At 42.2% G+C, this 13,812-nt stretch overlaps 1 protein-coding gene across 1 annotated transcript; it reads left to right on the forward strand.

Moving 5' to 3' along the window:
• The first annotated feature begins 571 nt into the window (after positions 1–571).
• On the forward strand, positions 572–13,504 carry LOC140516685 (carboxypeptidase M-like). Its single transcript, XM_072627672.1, has 5 exons — positions 572–604; positions 1,313–1,553; positions 3,037–3,207; positions 5,735–5,887; positions 13,270–13,504. Exons 1-5 carry the CDS (start codon positions 572–574, stop codon positions 13,428–13,430), a joined length of 759 nt encoding a protein of 252 aa, XP_072483773.1. The 3' UTR covers positions 13,431–13,504.
• Positions 13,505–13,812: the final 308 nt, after the last annotated feature.

Raw genomic sequence — 13,812 nt, forward strand, 5'->3', positions numbered from 1 at the left:
AGGCCCTGGTGCTCTATCCTAGCTGCCCCCTGATGACAATAACAATAACAGTTGTCAAACTAAACTGGGAAAGCTGTGTATATGTGTGCGCGCACGTATGTACATATGTGTATAGATAAAAAGAGACATATATTTCCTAGTGCTATTAATGTAAAATTAATTGCATGCTTACGTTATGAAACTCGGTAACACCAGCATAGAAAAACGACTTCTCTTGTAATTCAGATTCTGCTAGTTTATAAACTCATTTGTTAAAGAGCTGTCTAAAGGTTGCAAAAAAAAAAGTATATAAAGGAAAGAGTGGGGGAGTGGGAATCACATGAAACTCACTTGTATCCAAAAGACAGAGGAAAACTGAGTATCCACAATTTGTTGTAGGAAATACATTAAATTCAACATGGAAACAATTGAGGATGAGGGCACTTTTAAGAGGAAGGGTAATTCTGGGGAGAGGATAGCTATAAACAAAACCATTTATTGTTCTTAAAGAAGTATTGAAAGTAAGGAAAAAAAGAAAATGAAAAACCAGACTAGAAGGGGATGTCTTAGATCAGATCTAAACAATCGGAAAATGGCAAAACAAATTTTGGTATACAAACGTACTGTAATGTGATTGCACCATCAGACACCAAGAAGATGACTTCAGAGGATTTAGAGAGTAGAAAGTGAAGCAAACAGAACCGGGAGAATAATTTAGACAAGTGTCACATTGTAAAGAAAAACAACTTTGAAAACTTAGCAACTGTGATCCAAACAAAGACCAATGATATCACCCAACGTCACCTGTCACCTGACAGAGGTGATGGATACAAGGCATAGAGACATACCCACTGCGAGGATTTATTGTGCTTGATTCTATCTGTTTCTTACAAGGAATTTTTCTCCCCTTTCTTTTCTGGGTTAGTTGGGGAGAGGTGCTGGGTTAACAATAGTGATGCCCACATGAAGATGGCCTTGAAAACTTCTTTTGATTCACACAAGAGAACAGAAGCAAGTTCAGAAGAAGCACAAACAGGACAATTTTGAAAATAAAGTGTAGAATTAATTTTACACACATATATATATATGTGTATATATATTTTTAATGAGACCTGACTTAAAAACAATGACTGGGACCCCAGGAAACATAAGACTGTCGCAGTCTAGGAACGCTGGGAACCCTGAAATCCAAGGGCAAAAGACATGAGTCCCACCTGAAAGGTATTCAACTCAAGCCTTCCTTCAGTCAGAGACAAGTTTTATTAAAACGCTGGTTAAAGTGGGTGACATTGTAAGAATCTGCTTTGGTAGAGGAGACGAACCCTTTTTATAGGGAAAAGGTGTGTGGGAAGATTTGGATGGAAGTGGACAAAAGCATCGTCACGGTTCTTTCTTTCTTCCTCTCCCCTCCCCCCGAACCGAGCGCGAGGGGGCCGGCCGTGCGGCCGGCGTGGCGCTGCTTGCTCGCCGCGGGGCGGGTCGACCAGCACTCCGTGAGAGCGTACCGCCGCGGCTGGAGGACAGGAGGATCTGTCGATCGATCGCGGACTGCACGGACCTGGGTCGCGCTCTCGGTCTCGCCCCGCTCCCTCCCTCCCTCCCTCCCTCCCTCCCTCCCTCTCTCTCTCTCTCTCTCTCTCTCTCTCTCTCTCTCTCTCTCTCTATCTCTTTCACTCTCTCTTCCCGCCCCCCCCCCCTTATCTCCCGGACCCTGCGCGCATGTGCGGTCAGGGTCAGGGCTGCGGAGGGACCCCGGCGCATGCGAATGCGCCCTACTCGGTCACAGAGGGCGGCGAGGGTAGGGGTGGGGGAGGGCGCCAGCTCACTCGGTCACAGAGGGAGGCGAGGGTAGGGGTGGGGGAGGGCGCAAGCTCTTCTGGCTACACATGCGCAGCTCCACCAGCTACGAAGGGGCAGCTCCTCTGGCTACACATGCGCAGCTCCACCAGCTACGAGGGGGCAGCTCCTCTGGCTACACATGCGCAGCTCCACCAGCTACGAGGCCTCAGCTCCTCTGGCTACACATGCGCAGCTCCACCAGCTACGAGGGTGCAGCTCCTCTGGCTCCACATGCGCAGCTCCTCTGGCTACACATGCGCAGCTCCACCAGCTACGAGGGGGCAGCTCCTCTGGCAGCCACCATAATACCCCCTCCCACTTAGACTCTGCTGCCAAAGAGCAGGAGAGAAAAGAGGAAAGGGATTCCCACCCACCTAGTATACCTTACTCCATACATATATCCCCAGCTGTCCTTGGATTGTTCCAGAGAAACCTTGAAGACCCTTCTATACATTTCCCTGTCACCCTAATGCCCTAAACAATGGGTCTCAAAGACCCAGCAGGGCTGCTAGTAGCCTCTTGAAGAAATGTTATACAGCCTTCCAGGTGACTAGTTTTTGTCAAGGAGAAACAAAGATTCAGGTCATTGTAATACCGTAAAACTTGAAACAGGAAATCTAAGTTCGAAACTACTAGTCCTAGACAACATGTTGTTTTAAAAAAAAAAAAAACAAAATCTAAAAACAAAATCACTTTTTTTCCCCTTCAAAGCAGAAAAACTCTTCTGGCTTTGGATCGGGCCCTGAATTCAAAGCTTTTGTCAAACTCTGGCCTTGATTGGGTGACAAAGCAGTTCAAACCCAACATAATAAAAGGCCAAATATTCACTTCATTTTCCCACTTGCTCAAAATTTTCTGACTCCACAGAGAGCCAGTGAGTTCCCTGGAGTGAGATGGAGGCAGAGAGTATTCTCCATGCTTTGGAAATTTCATTTAGCTTTTCCTTCCCCTGCCTGGGAAACGCTTAGCTGCTCCCAGAGCTTATTCACAGTGAATAAACAGGACAGCAAGATGCTTAGTGAACCCAGCCCTGTTCCTGGTTTGGTCATAGGTTTATCTTGTTTTCTGTTGCCTTGTGTGAAGATAGCACACCCATTCACTTCACTGTGCGTGGGATGATCACATTGCCCCCTCGGGGATTTGTCAGAGCTGTGCTATAGCTGTCCTCAGCTTAAGTTGAAATTTACTGCTATGTATCTGTCTGTCTTCCATTTACAGAGACTGGGACAAAACGGGGCTTCAGCCTAACCCCAGACAATGATGTGTTCGAGTATCTTGCGTATACCTACTCTTCAAAGAATCCTGAAATGAAAACAGGAAACTTTTGTGAAAAGAGTATAAATTTCCCCGATGGTATAACAAATGGATACTTGTGGTACCCACTCAAAGGTTAGTTTTTCTCTGGTTCTGCTGGGTTCTTTTCTTGTCTCTTTAATCCAAAGGCTATATGTTCTTCTCTCTATAAGCAGTTATCCAAAGACCCCCCAGTCCTTGCAGACTACTGGCAATCCCTTGCTAACAGAGTGTAGATGAGTTTGTGTTTGACATAGATAATAATGTTTCCTGTCATCAAGAACCCAGGCAGAAATGAGAAAATGCAACATTCCATGGCCACAGTGGGTCAGGCCCCTATGGGAAGAGTCCCCTCCCCTAGAGGCGTGATTGTACAAATAGCAGCCTAGATACTGCTTCTTTTGAATTCCAGGTGCTGATGGGCCAGAATACTCACTAGTCCCTTTTCCTAGCTCCCTCCCCATTCAGTTGTTCAGCTGTGGGAAGGACGGAGAGCAGACACACAAGTTGGTACTTTTTACAGCAGGATGGCTCTGGGCCAGCCACATGAAAGAATGTAAAACAAGCAGACAGTAGGATTGATAATGCAGCCAAATAAATAGGTGTCTTAAGCACATCTTTCTATGGGTTTCACCTCCTTTGCTCCCTCTGTTTCCAGGCTTCTGTCACCTTCCTCCCCACTGTTGATACAAAGTTTTCTCCTTACACTTAGAAGAGAAATATTCTCTGGCTGAAAGGCAAGCTTTACTGTCTGTCTCTTGCGTACGAGAACAAACCCGTATTGCGTCGGATTAGTTGGAAACATAGTGACACACAACAGTAATTCTGGGACTCATTCCCATGTGTGAGTCTCGATAGACTTGTGTGTCTTCAGTGCTGATGAATGGGGAGTTTGGCAGGAAGTGTGCTATATTCAAATGTCTGAAGGGCTAGCATGTGAGAAGGAGGGATTACATTTGTCCTGCTTGGCCACAGAAGTACTCGGTGGAAATTACAGGAAGGCAGATCTCAGTCAACATAAACAGAACTGTCTATAAATCAGAGCTAGAACCATTCCAGCACAAACCTTGTCAGGGAGATCGTTAGAAGTCATTCATTCTACAGATGGAATATAGACTAGTCCAGGGGAGGTTCTTAAATCTTTTTGCATCATGAACCCCTTTGGCAATCTGATGAAGCCTACAAAAGCATGTTTTTAATACATTGGATTACAAAGGAAACCAGTTCTATTGAAATGAGGTTAGAATTTTTTTCCCCATCCAAATTCATGGACCTTCTGGCATCTACCCACATAACCCTTAGAGGATAATAACCCCTGAACCATAGAAGATACGTGATGTGTGCATACTTTTCAACTCTTCTAGGATTCTAAGTTAAAATCAGATAAAACATTGTACTTTAAATTTATAATCGTCTTAAAAATACGTGCTGGAATGAGAGGCAAAAGAGTGTCAGAGTGAACACCCTCAACATCTGGAGTAGTGGGGACCCCCAGTTCAGTCTGCATCAGTAACAGCAAAATTTGTGCCTTGCTTTTCTATCAGAAGGTTACTCTGGTGATGATTGACCCAGAAATGGCCCAGGAAGTTGAGCCTTCATTACAAAAGTGCAGGTGTGCCCTCTCTTTTTTTTTTTTTTTTTTTTTGGCCTTAAAGAGATGTGCACTTGAGGAAGCTCTCTCTTAAGAGGATCCAGCAATGAGTCATTTTGTTAAGGGAGGAATCCTTTTGTAATGGAAATTTTGTAACATGGGGACAATCTTGGACATGTTTCAGCAGCCTGGTATAAGAGCCATAGTGGAGCATTTCCAGTTGCCCCTAGATGATTGCTTTGTCAGGTCTTGTGTCTGTACACTAATTGATGGAGTGAATGGGGTGTTCAGGGAAGGCTAGTACTTCTGGTGTGAGGGCTTGCTGAGCCCTTGTCAGGGCTACTCATCCACCTTTGGTATCCACCTGTCACCCAACTCTCACCTGTGGCTCCAAGAAGCTGGAGCATGTGCAGGTGGTCACTCCCCAAGTTAAACCATAAGGGTAACCAACAGGCCTCATCAGTGAATTAGGGGGATGTCTAAACCAAACATGTGAAGACTTCCTCCATCGGAATGGGCAGATGAGAACAATTTGTTCCAGCAGTCATGAAGAAGGTGAGGCAGGCTCTGTGGAGTGCTTAGAGCTTGGTCAGACATCAAAGATGCCATGGTCATCCACTGCACCCCAGATCATCACCAGTCATCTTGACTTTTGTCTTGTGACTGGACTTTGATGACTCAGGAAGACAGAATGAGGCTTTATGCAACTCTGCCTCTCTTAAATACAATTGAAGGGCAAGTCAAGACATCATTTGTGAGGTCGCTGGTCATCTTTGAAAACAAAAGAAAACAATACTAATTGGTAAGCACTTCTGAGACAGTCTAATGCAGCCCTCTCATTTTAGAGAGGTCAAGGGACTTGCCAGGGATCTCCTCGGTCTTCAGCAGAAAAAAACAGAATTTAACCCACATTCTCTGCCATCAAATGCAGGCTCTTATCACTGTGAGCGATATGCCTCTTCTTTTCCTGTAACACAAGCATCTGCAGCTGCCTAATTCACCCATTTCTGTTTGTCTGGTGCTTTTGTTTAGGTGGGATGCAAGATTACAACTACATCTGGGCCCAGTGTTTTGAAATTACGTTGGAGGTGTCATGCTGCAAATATCCACCAGAAGAAAATCTCCCAGACTTTTGGAATAAGAAGCGAGACTCACTAATCAGCTTCATGAAACAGGTTCATCTAGGTCCGTAAGATTTTCAAATGAATTCTTTGCTAACGCCAAGTATGACTTCTAGCAAAACCTGTGGGATAAGAATGCGAACTTACCAATTTCCTGGCTACATTATGGTTTTTCCTAGGAGGCATAACTAGAAGTGAAGAATTTTCTCTGCTAGAGAGGAATCCTTCCATATTTGGGAAGGTGCTATGTCAGCCAGTTGGGGTAAAAGACAGGACAAAAAGTGTTGATTTCCAGTGGGCCCCAAGTTCAAATATCAAGTCACTTGGAAACTGGCCTCAAGACAAGAACACCCTGTGTTAGTGAAAGGGATGACGCTCATTCAACAAATATTTATTACAAGAATCTGGCATATAAGACGCTCTAGGAGGCACTGGGGCTGCAAAGATAAAAGGTGACATTGTCCTTGTCCTCCATGAATTCACATCTCACATCCCACCGTATAAGTCAATGGTGACCTATCCTAGGTTACTTATTACCCATTATAGAAAAAAATTAACAAAAGCCCACCTGCATATGTGACTTCATAATTTGAACTTCATAAATTTCCATATTTCACTTTAGTTTCCCAGTACAACTCTTCTTGGCCCCATTTCACATCTGGGAAAGCTGATGCTAAGAGTTCAAATGACTTCCTTGAGGTTATAAGTGGTAAGTGGCAAAATGAGGTCTTTGAGGACCAAAACATTCCAGAGGGGTAACTGGACACCTGCTTGATGACCTTTTGTCCGTTTCTTTTCCAAGGTAGGAAGGGACCAACAGTGACTCCAGCATCCCCCCCTCCCCCCTAGAAATCCTGCCAAATGCATCCAAGCTAGTATCATGGGGCTCTACCTGGCCTGCTTCCGGAAAGTCCTTTGCCAGTATTTCCCACAGCTGCTGGTCAAATACAATGAACAAAAGAGCAATATATTAACTGGGATCATGTACAGTTCAGCACCCCAGCTGTCACTCAGTCTTCACTCATGTGGGCTTTGTAAAGCTCTTTGACTTTGTTAAATGTTGGTATCATCTGCTTCTATTTAGAACGTCCAGAAGAAAGATCAGAAATTGGCAAATGTTTTTCTGCTATAACGTCAAGTAAAGTGCAGGGAGGAAAGAAAGCGTTTGGGCTTTTGGTTTTGGTTTTTGCCAAGTTCTTGCCCTAATCCTCAACAAAAAGCCATCATTTTACATCATCCTTTTTTTGGTTTGTTTTAGAGAAGGTATCATTTCCATCTTCACTTAGGTTCTAGGGTTTTTGCCCATCATCCCATGTCTTTCTCCTTTGCTAAATTCTAAACCTTGATTGATCTCTGGTTACCAGTGCTGAGCCCCCAAACCTTAATCCCCTGGGTCTGTTAGGCTTCCTGGATTTGTACACGTTGTATATGCTCAAGTTCTTAATTACCCGCTTCCTTCTTCTGTCATTTCGGTCGTAACTGTATGTCTACTTTGGGCATCCATTTCCCTTCCTCCTTTACTTTCTGTCTGCCATAGGAATTGTACCACAAGAGTATATTTTCTAGGATATGTTCAGAAGGGGGTGTAGGGGGAAAGGACATAGAAGTTTAGAAAAAATTCACTAAAAGTAAATAAGAAATAGATATGAAAGAAAAAAATGACCCAAGTCTTAGGCAGATTGACCCCCTAAGCTTGTTTTCTAAGTTGAGTCATAAAATATAAGTATATTCAAGAGGATATAAATATCACTAAAAAAGGTTTCATTATGAAATATATGATCTGTCTTCCCTCAATTTATCATGACCCTAAAATTTCATCCACCCTTCACATTCATCCTGAATCACTTCAGCCTGAAAATCCCCTCCTCTTCAGCCTCTAGCTTTCCTCATCTAATACCTTTCTCTCAAATTTTTTTCATCCGTGCCCTGTAACCCCTGTTACAAACAGAATTAGGCCAGCAAAACAAATTTACCATGTTGGACATGTTCAAAACAGTACGTCTTCATTCTGCATCCTGAGTCCACCTCTGTAAGGGGGTGGGTTATAGAAAAGGCAAATGATCTCTCTAGGCCTATGCCCTAAATCATTTGTCTTTTCTCTGATCCATAGCTTTAGCCAAGCAGCAGAGGATGGAGGAATCAAAAGATATGGGTTTCAATCCCAGCTCTTCCACTTACTTCCATTTGAGTCCTTGGACAAGTCGCTTTATTTCTCTGGGCCTCAGTCTCCTCATCTGTAAAACTGGGATAATAATCCCTCCCAGGATTGTAATAAGGGTAAAATGATGCAATATTTATAAAGTGTTCTTGCCAATTTTAAATGCTAGCTATTATTCAATGACAGGCCTGGGGCCTCCTGACTCTCAGGTCTGTGCTTTTCCCATGATGTTTGAGTTCTCTTCTGTAGCTAATTCTCATTTGCTCTGATTCAGGAGGTGTGTCCATATTGGCTCCCTTCAGGGACTATAGGGGTAAAGGAACCTGGGTCTCAGTCACAGAGTCTCTCTCTCTGGCATACCATAAACAACCAAAGAAAGGCATTCTGGAGGGGAGAAGGGAAGCAAAGAGAAGGGCTTATGCATTGCATATCAAATAACTGATCCTACTCGTAGAATGTAGAAGGGAGGTGTAGTTTATCCACACAGAATGTGATTGGCACAAAATTCAGCCCGTGGAGTCATTTCTTGCTTGGTTAGAAGACCAGCAGACTGTATACCCCATGCTGACCATTCCAGGACTTTAATGAATGAGAAAACACTGGCTTAGGAAATGATGGACAGGAGGACTTCAGAGAGGCCTGGAAGGACTTCTATGAACTGATGCTGAGTGAAATGAGAAGAACCAGGATTACATTGTACACAGTATCAGCCACAGTGTGTGAGGACTATTTCTGGTAGACCCAGCCCCTCACAGCAATACAAACATTCCCAAAGGACTACTGAGACAAAATGCCACCCACATCCAGAGCAAGAACTATGGAATCAGAACACAGAATGAAGCAGAACATTTCTGCTTTGTGTTGTTTTGGTTTGGTTTGTTTTCTCTCATGATTTCTTCCATTCATTTTAGCTCTTCTATGCAACATGACTAATGTGAAAATGTGCTTAATAAGGATGTATATGTAGAACCCACATAAGATTGCATGCCGTTTCAGGGAGGGGGAGAAAATATAAGACTTATGGAAGTGATTGCAGAAAACTGAAAACAAATAACTTAATTATTAAAAAGAAAAGGTTACACTAGTTTAGGAAAGAAAAGATCTACAGTCCCCTTGAGTCAAGTCAACCAAAGACTGAAGGTAATTTCAGAAAGATACAGTCACTACAGCATTTTCTTCTCTTTTGTCTTTCAGTGAGAACAAGGGAGCGCTTTTCACTCAGGTCTCATCCTTTTCTTCCAGCTTAGAAACAAATCTGCTTTGAAAAAAAACATGTGGTTTGAGTTTTATCCTTTAAGAATCCTGAATTGGGGTCTTTGCACGCTAACTGTAATTCTTTCATGGTGCCCCACGGTCAGGGTTGGAGGCGAAGGAACATGATTTCTCCTGGATTCTTGCCGGGGGAGGTTTCCAGCTGCAATTTTATTGCAGAAAACAAAATTAATTAATTAAATTAAATGACTGGATGGATTGGTGAAACAGTTCTGCCCTCTTGTGGTTTCAGACTGATATTTCCCATTGCAACTGCAACCGCTTTCAAGGTTTCCTCGTGAGGCTTCGATTTCAGGGTCTTCCATGGAATGTCTTTTCTGCCCTTGTGACTTGAAGTCCATGGGAAATCTTGATTCCTGAACTTCCTGACAATGGGCATCTGTTCTAGTGCTCTTCAGCTCTGACCTCGACATTGAAGTGTCTGGTGACTTTGCCATCAATGACCCAATTTCATCATTTGACATGATGTATCTGAAGTGGTTGAGACTGCTATTACTTCAGACTAGACCCTACGTATAAAAACCTTGTTGTAGTGTTTTGAGCACTGGATGTTGGCAGCAGGAAACATAGGTTCCATCACTGACTACAGTTAAAGGTAGTTAGCTAGATGGTACAGTGGGTAGAGTGCTGGAATCATGAAGACCTAAGTTCAGATCCCACCTTAGACATTTATTAGGAAAGCCCCTTAACCTCATTCATCTGCAGTTTCTTTATCTGGATAATAATAGCATCTTACAGAGTTATGGTGAGGATGAGATAAATCGTGAGAATGATTCTGCAAACCTAAAGCATTATATGAATGTGAGAGATCATTATTACTAACTAGCTGCATGACCTTAGGCAAGTTCTGTGTCTGCTCCTCTTCTGAAAAATGGGGGCAGTAAGTCCTATTCTATCTAATCCATAGAGTTCACATGAGGGGGAAATGAGATAACACGTGAAACTGCTTCAAAATGACCAGAGGTCTCCAATACGGGAGAATACCACTCTATTATTGTGCCACTCTCAGGCGACATCGGATCTCCTATTGCATTTTCAAGGACTGAGCTTAGAGGGGAGCTTACACATAATTTCTTCTAACAGCTGCATTTTTCATAGAAAGAAGCTAAAGACCTAGAAAGAAGAGAACAGTTTGGCCAGTGTCACAGAGAGTTAGCCTTAGACAAGTATTAGAGCCAAATTCTAGAAGCTAAGCCTTCTTTGTAGATTCCAGTATCGTAGGCTTTAGAACATGGTGGAACCTTAGAATTTATCCAACCCATTCCCCTCACTTGATAAAGTCTTTGCTTCCTGGGGGCTCTGAGGCTTAGATTAGAATGGGAAATCCTTTCACCTATTGGGAAATCTCTTCTCTGGGCCCAGAAGAGGATTTTAGGGTAAAAGGTCATGAATTTAGAGCTTGAGGAACTTCAGATAATTTCTGGAGCTATTTGGCAGTCTTCAGTCATTTCTTAGAAATCTTAAATGGAAAACATACTGTGCCCTGATTTCCCATAAAGAAAAAACCCTGACGTTTCAAGTTGTGGTCCAGGACCACCCAGCAATCTAAAAGGCTGGACAATAAAAACCTGGGGGATGTTTTGTTCACCAATGGATACAGTCTAGCAAAAGAACTTTGTCCACCCCTGACTGCTTTGTTGTAAGAGAACAAAAGAGAAAAAGGCCACATAGTATCTATATCAACATTAAAGACCTGAGCCACACTGACCTAAGGCAAGACTACTTGTCTCTCGCACTTCTGATGTCTGCCCACCTTGTCATTTGTTGCTTGGCTAGAAGAAGATAAGCAGATGGTATAGCCATAGTATCCAGGGTGTTCATGAATGAAGCCAGGTCAGAAATGGCAAGCTGTGGAGTCAATGGCTAAAGCTTAGTATTTGGAGTCAGGGAGACTCAAGTTCAAAACTGATCTTAGATCCTTTCCAGCTCTCTAATCCTGGTAAAGTTACTTAACGTATCTGCCTCAGTTTCCTTATCTGTAAAGTAAGAGCACCTACTTTTGAGAATTGTTGTGAAGACAAAAGGAGATATTTATTAGGCACTTTTGCAAACCTTAAAGTGTTGTATAAAAGCTATTTATGATGGTGATGATAACTGCTATCTCATACCTCAACTTACTTTACCTTCCATATTTTCCCATGCATATAGCAAGAAGGAAAGGACTGATATGTACACAAAACATTTACAGCAACTTTTTGTGGTAGCAAAGAATTGGAAACCGAGGGGATGTTCATCAAATGGGGAATGACTGAACAAGTTATGGCATATTATTAACGTGATGAAATACTACTGTGTTGTAAGAAAAGAAGGGAGATGGTTTCAGAAAAGCCTGGAAAGACTTAGATGAACTGACACTAAGTGAAGTGAGCAGAACCAGAATATATGTGTGTGTACGTGTGTGTGTGTGTATATATACACACATATATACATATATATATAAATGTGTGTGTATATATATTATTGTTATAAAATAACAACAATATTGTAAAAATAATCAGCCCTGAAAAACTTGGGAACTCTGATCAACAACATGATAAACCACAGTCCCAAAGGACTTATTAAGAAACATGCAATCTACTTTCAGATAGAAGTGATGGGCTGAGAGTAAAATGAAACATCTTTTCTTTCTCTTTCCCTCCCTAATGTGGAGACTGATACTGCATAGCTATACCTATTAGTAATGGGCTTTGTTTTTCTTCCTTTCTCAGTGGATATGAGTAGGCTATTTGGAACTGAAGATAAAATTGACTTTTTTAAAAATTTAAATTAGAGAGGTTGGACTCAATGGCTTATAAGGAATCTTCCCATCCTAGATCTAAGATCCTGAGATGGTATTAATCAAAAAGTATTTGAGTTGAAGAAATTTTTTAAAATACATTTATGAAGTAGTCTTTTGGTCCAAATTGTGAATTCGTTGATTACTCCTGGTGAGGAAACTCCCTCTACAACCACAGATGGGCAACTGTTCTCCAGTTAAACTCTTAAGAAAACTGCCTGCGCAGTTTTCAAAAGAAGAAATCAAAGCTATCAGTGGTCACATGGAAAAAAATGCTCTCCAATGCTATTGATCAGAGAAATGCAAATTAAAACAACACTAAGATACTCCTCACACTTCTCAGATTGGCTAACATCACAGACAAAGAAAACATCAAATGCTGAAGGTGATGCAGAAAAATCAGGACTCTAATGTGTCTGAAACCAGATTTAAGCAGGCAAAGATGAGTCTTCCTGACTCCAGGCTGGGCACACTCTTCACTATGCCACCCAACTGACCTAAAACACCAACAAAACTACTGTAACTTAAATAAGAAATGGAAAGAACGTCAACAACTGATCAAACAGCCAATCAAAATCCTGTTCAATGCCAATGCCGATAGTATTCAGTCATGAAGGAAACTGAAAACAGATATAAAAGAAAAGTCACGAATCAGATCAAGGAAGGAGCTGCGTGCTTCAAAATGCTATCCTCCTGGTGTGCAGTCTGACAGTGGGATTCGAGAGCAAAGTGGGGGTGTGGCTCTCATGCCTCCACTCTCATCATCTTGGATAAGGAAGTGATGTGAGGCAAAACTGTCATCTCCTCAGTAACTACTGCTCCAACTTTACAGCATATATGCTCAGTCTATACAGCTTTTGAACTGCCTGATATGACCTCCATTCCCACCTCCTGCCTTCTCCTTTGAGCAACCTCCATCTTCAATTCTCATGGTCTGTGGTTTACTCTCCATGAACATAATTTGAACCACTGGACTGCTTCATCCTTCCCCTAAAATTCTCCCCTCTGGCCTTTAACCATCCTACAGGTGTTGGCACCAGTTGGGTCTCTAGAGGGTCCTGAGTCAAAGACATTTCTGTGGTTTCCTACTCAAAGTTAATATTGTTGGGGGAGAGGGATTCTTCTACAAAATGTTATCTGATTATCTAAATAGCTTCCAATAAGAGTTTGGCAAGATATTTTAAATGAAAAAAAGTTTTATTCTCACAGGCTATAAACCTTTTTTGTGTGTGCTTTTTAGGTATTAAAGGTCAAGTGTTTGATGTGAACAAAAATCCAATACCAAATGTAATAGTGGAGGCTAAGGGCAGGAACCATATATGCCCCTTCAGAACTAACAAATTTGGAGAATATTATCTTCTTCTTCTGCCTGGATCCTATACGATAAATGTAAGCATATAATTGATGTGGTTCAAATTTACTTTGAAAAGACAAGTCTTTCCCCCATACAAATTCATATCAGACAGGCTATGGGTGGAGGGATTGCTTGGCTCTAAAACAACAATCTCTGGAATCCAGTAACTGACTTGCTTCCTTCTTAGGGTTGAGACTTGTTTTGCTCATAGGGATGCAGTTTGGAGAAATGCAGTGATGGCAACTAAAAGTAAACTCTTAGGAAAGCCCAAGAATTAGAGCTGCCTAGGGCTAGAGGGAGGGGATAGTGATAAATTTGACATAGTACAACAAAGAACAATTTTTCTGAAAAATCTGAGATGGGAAAAGTCACATCACATATTGAGCAGCTGTTATTTTTATTGGTTGGTTAGCATTTTTTTTTGAAAGA

Source organism: Notamacropus eugenii, chromosome Y, assembly GCF_028372415.1.
Source record: "Notamacropus eugenii isolate mMacEug1 chromosome Y, mMacEug1.pri_v2, whole genome shotgun sequence".
In the NCBI taxonomy this organism is placed as follows: domain Eukaryota; kingdom Metazoa; phylum Chordata; class Mammalia; order Diprotodontia; family Macropodidae; genus Notamacropus; species Notamacropus eugenii.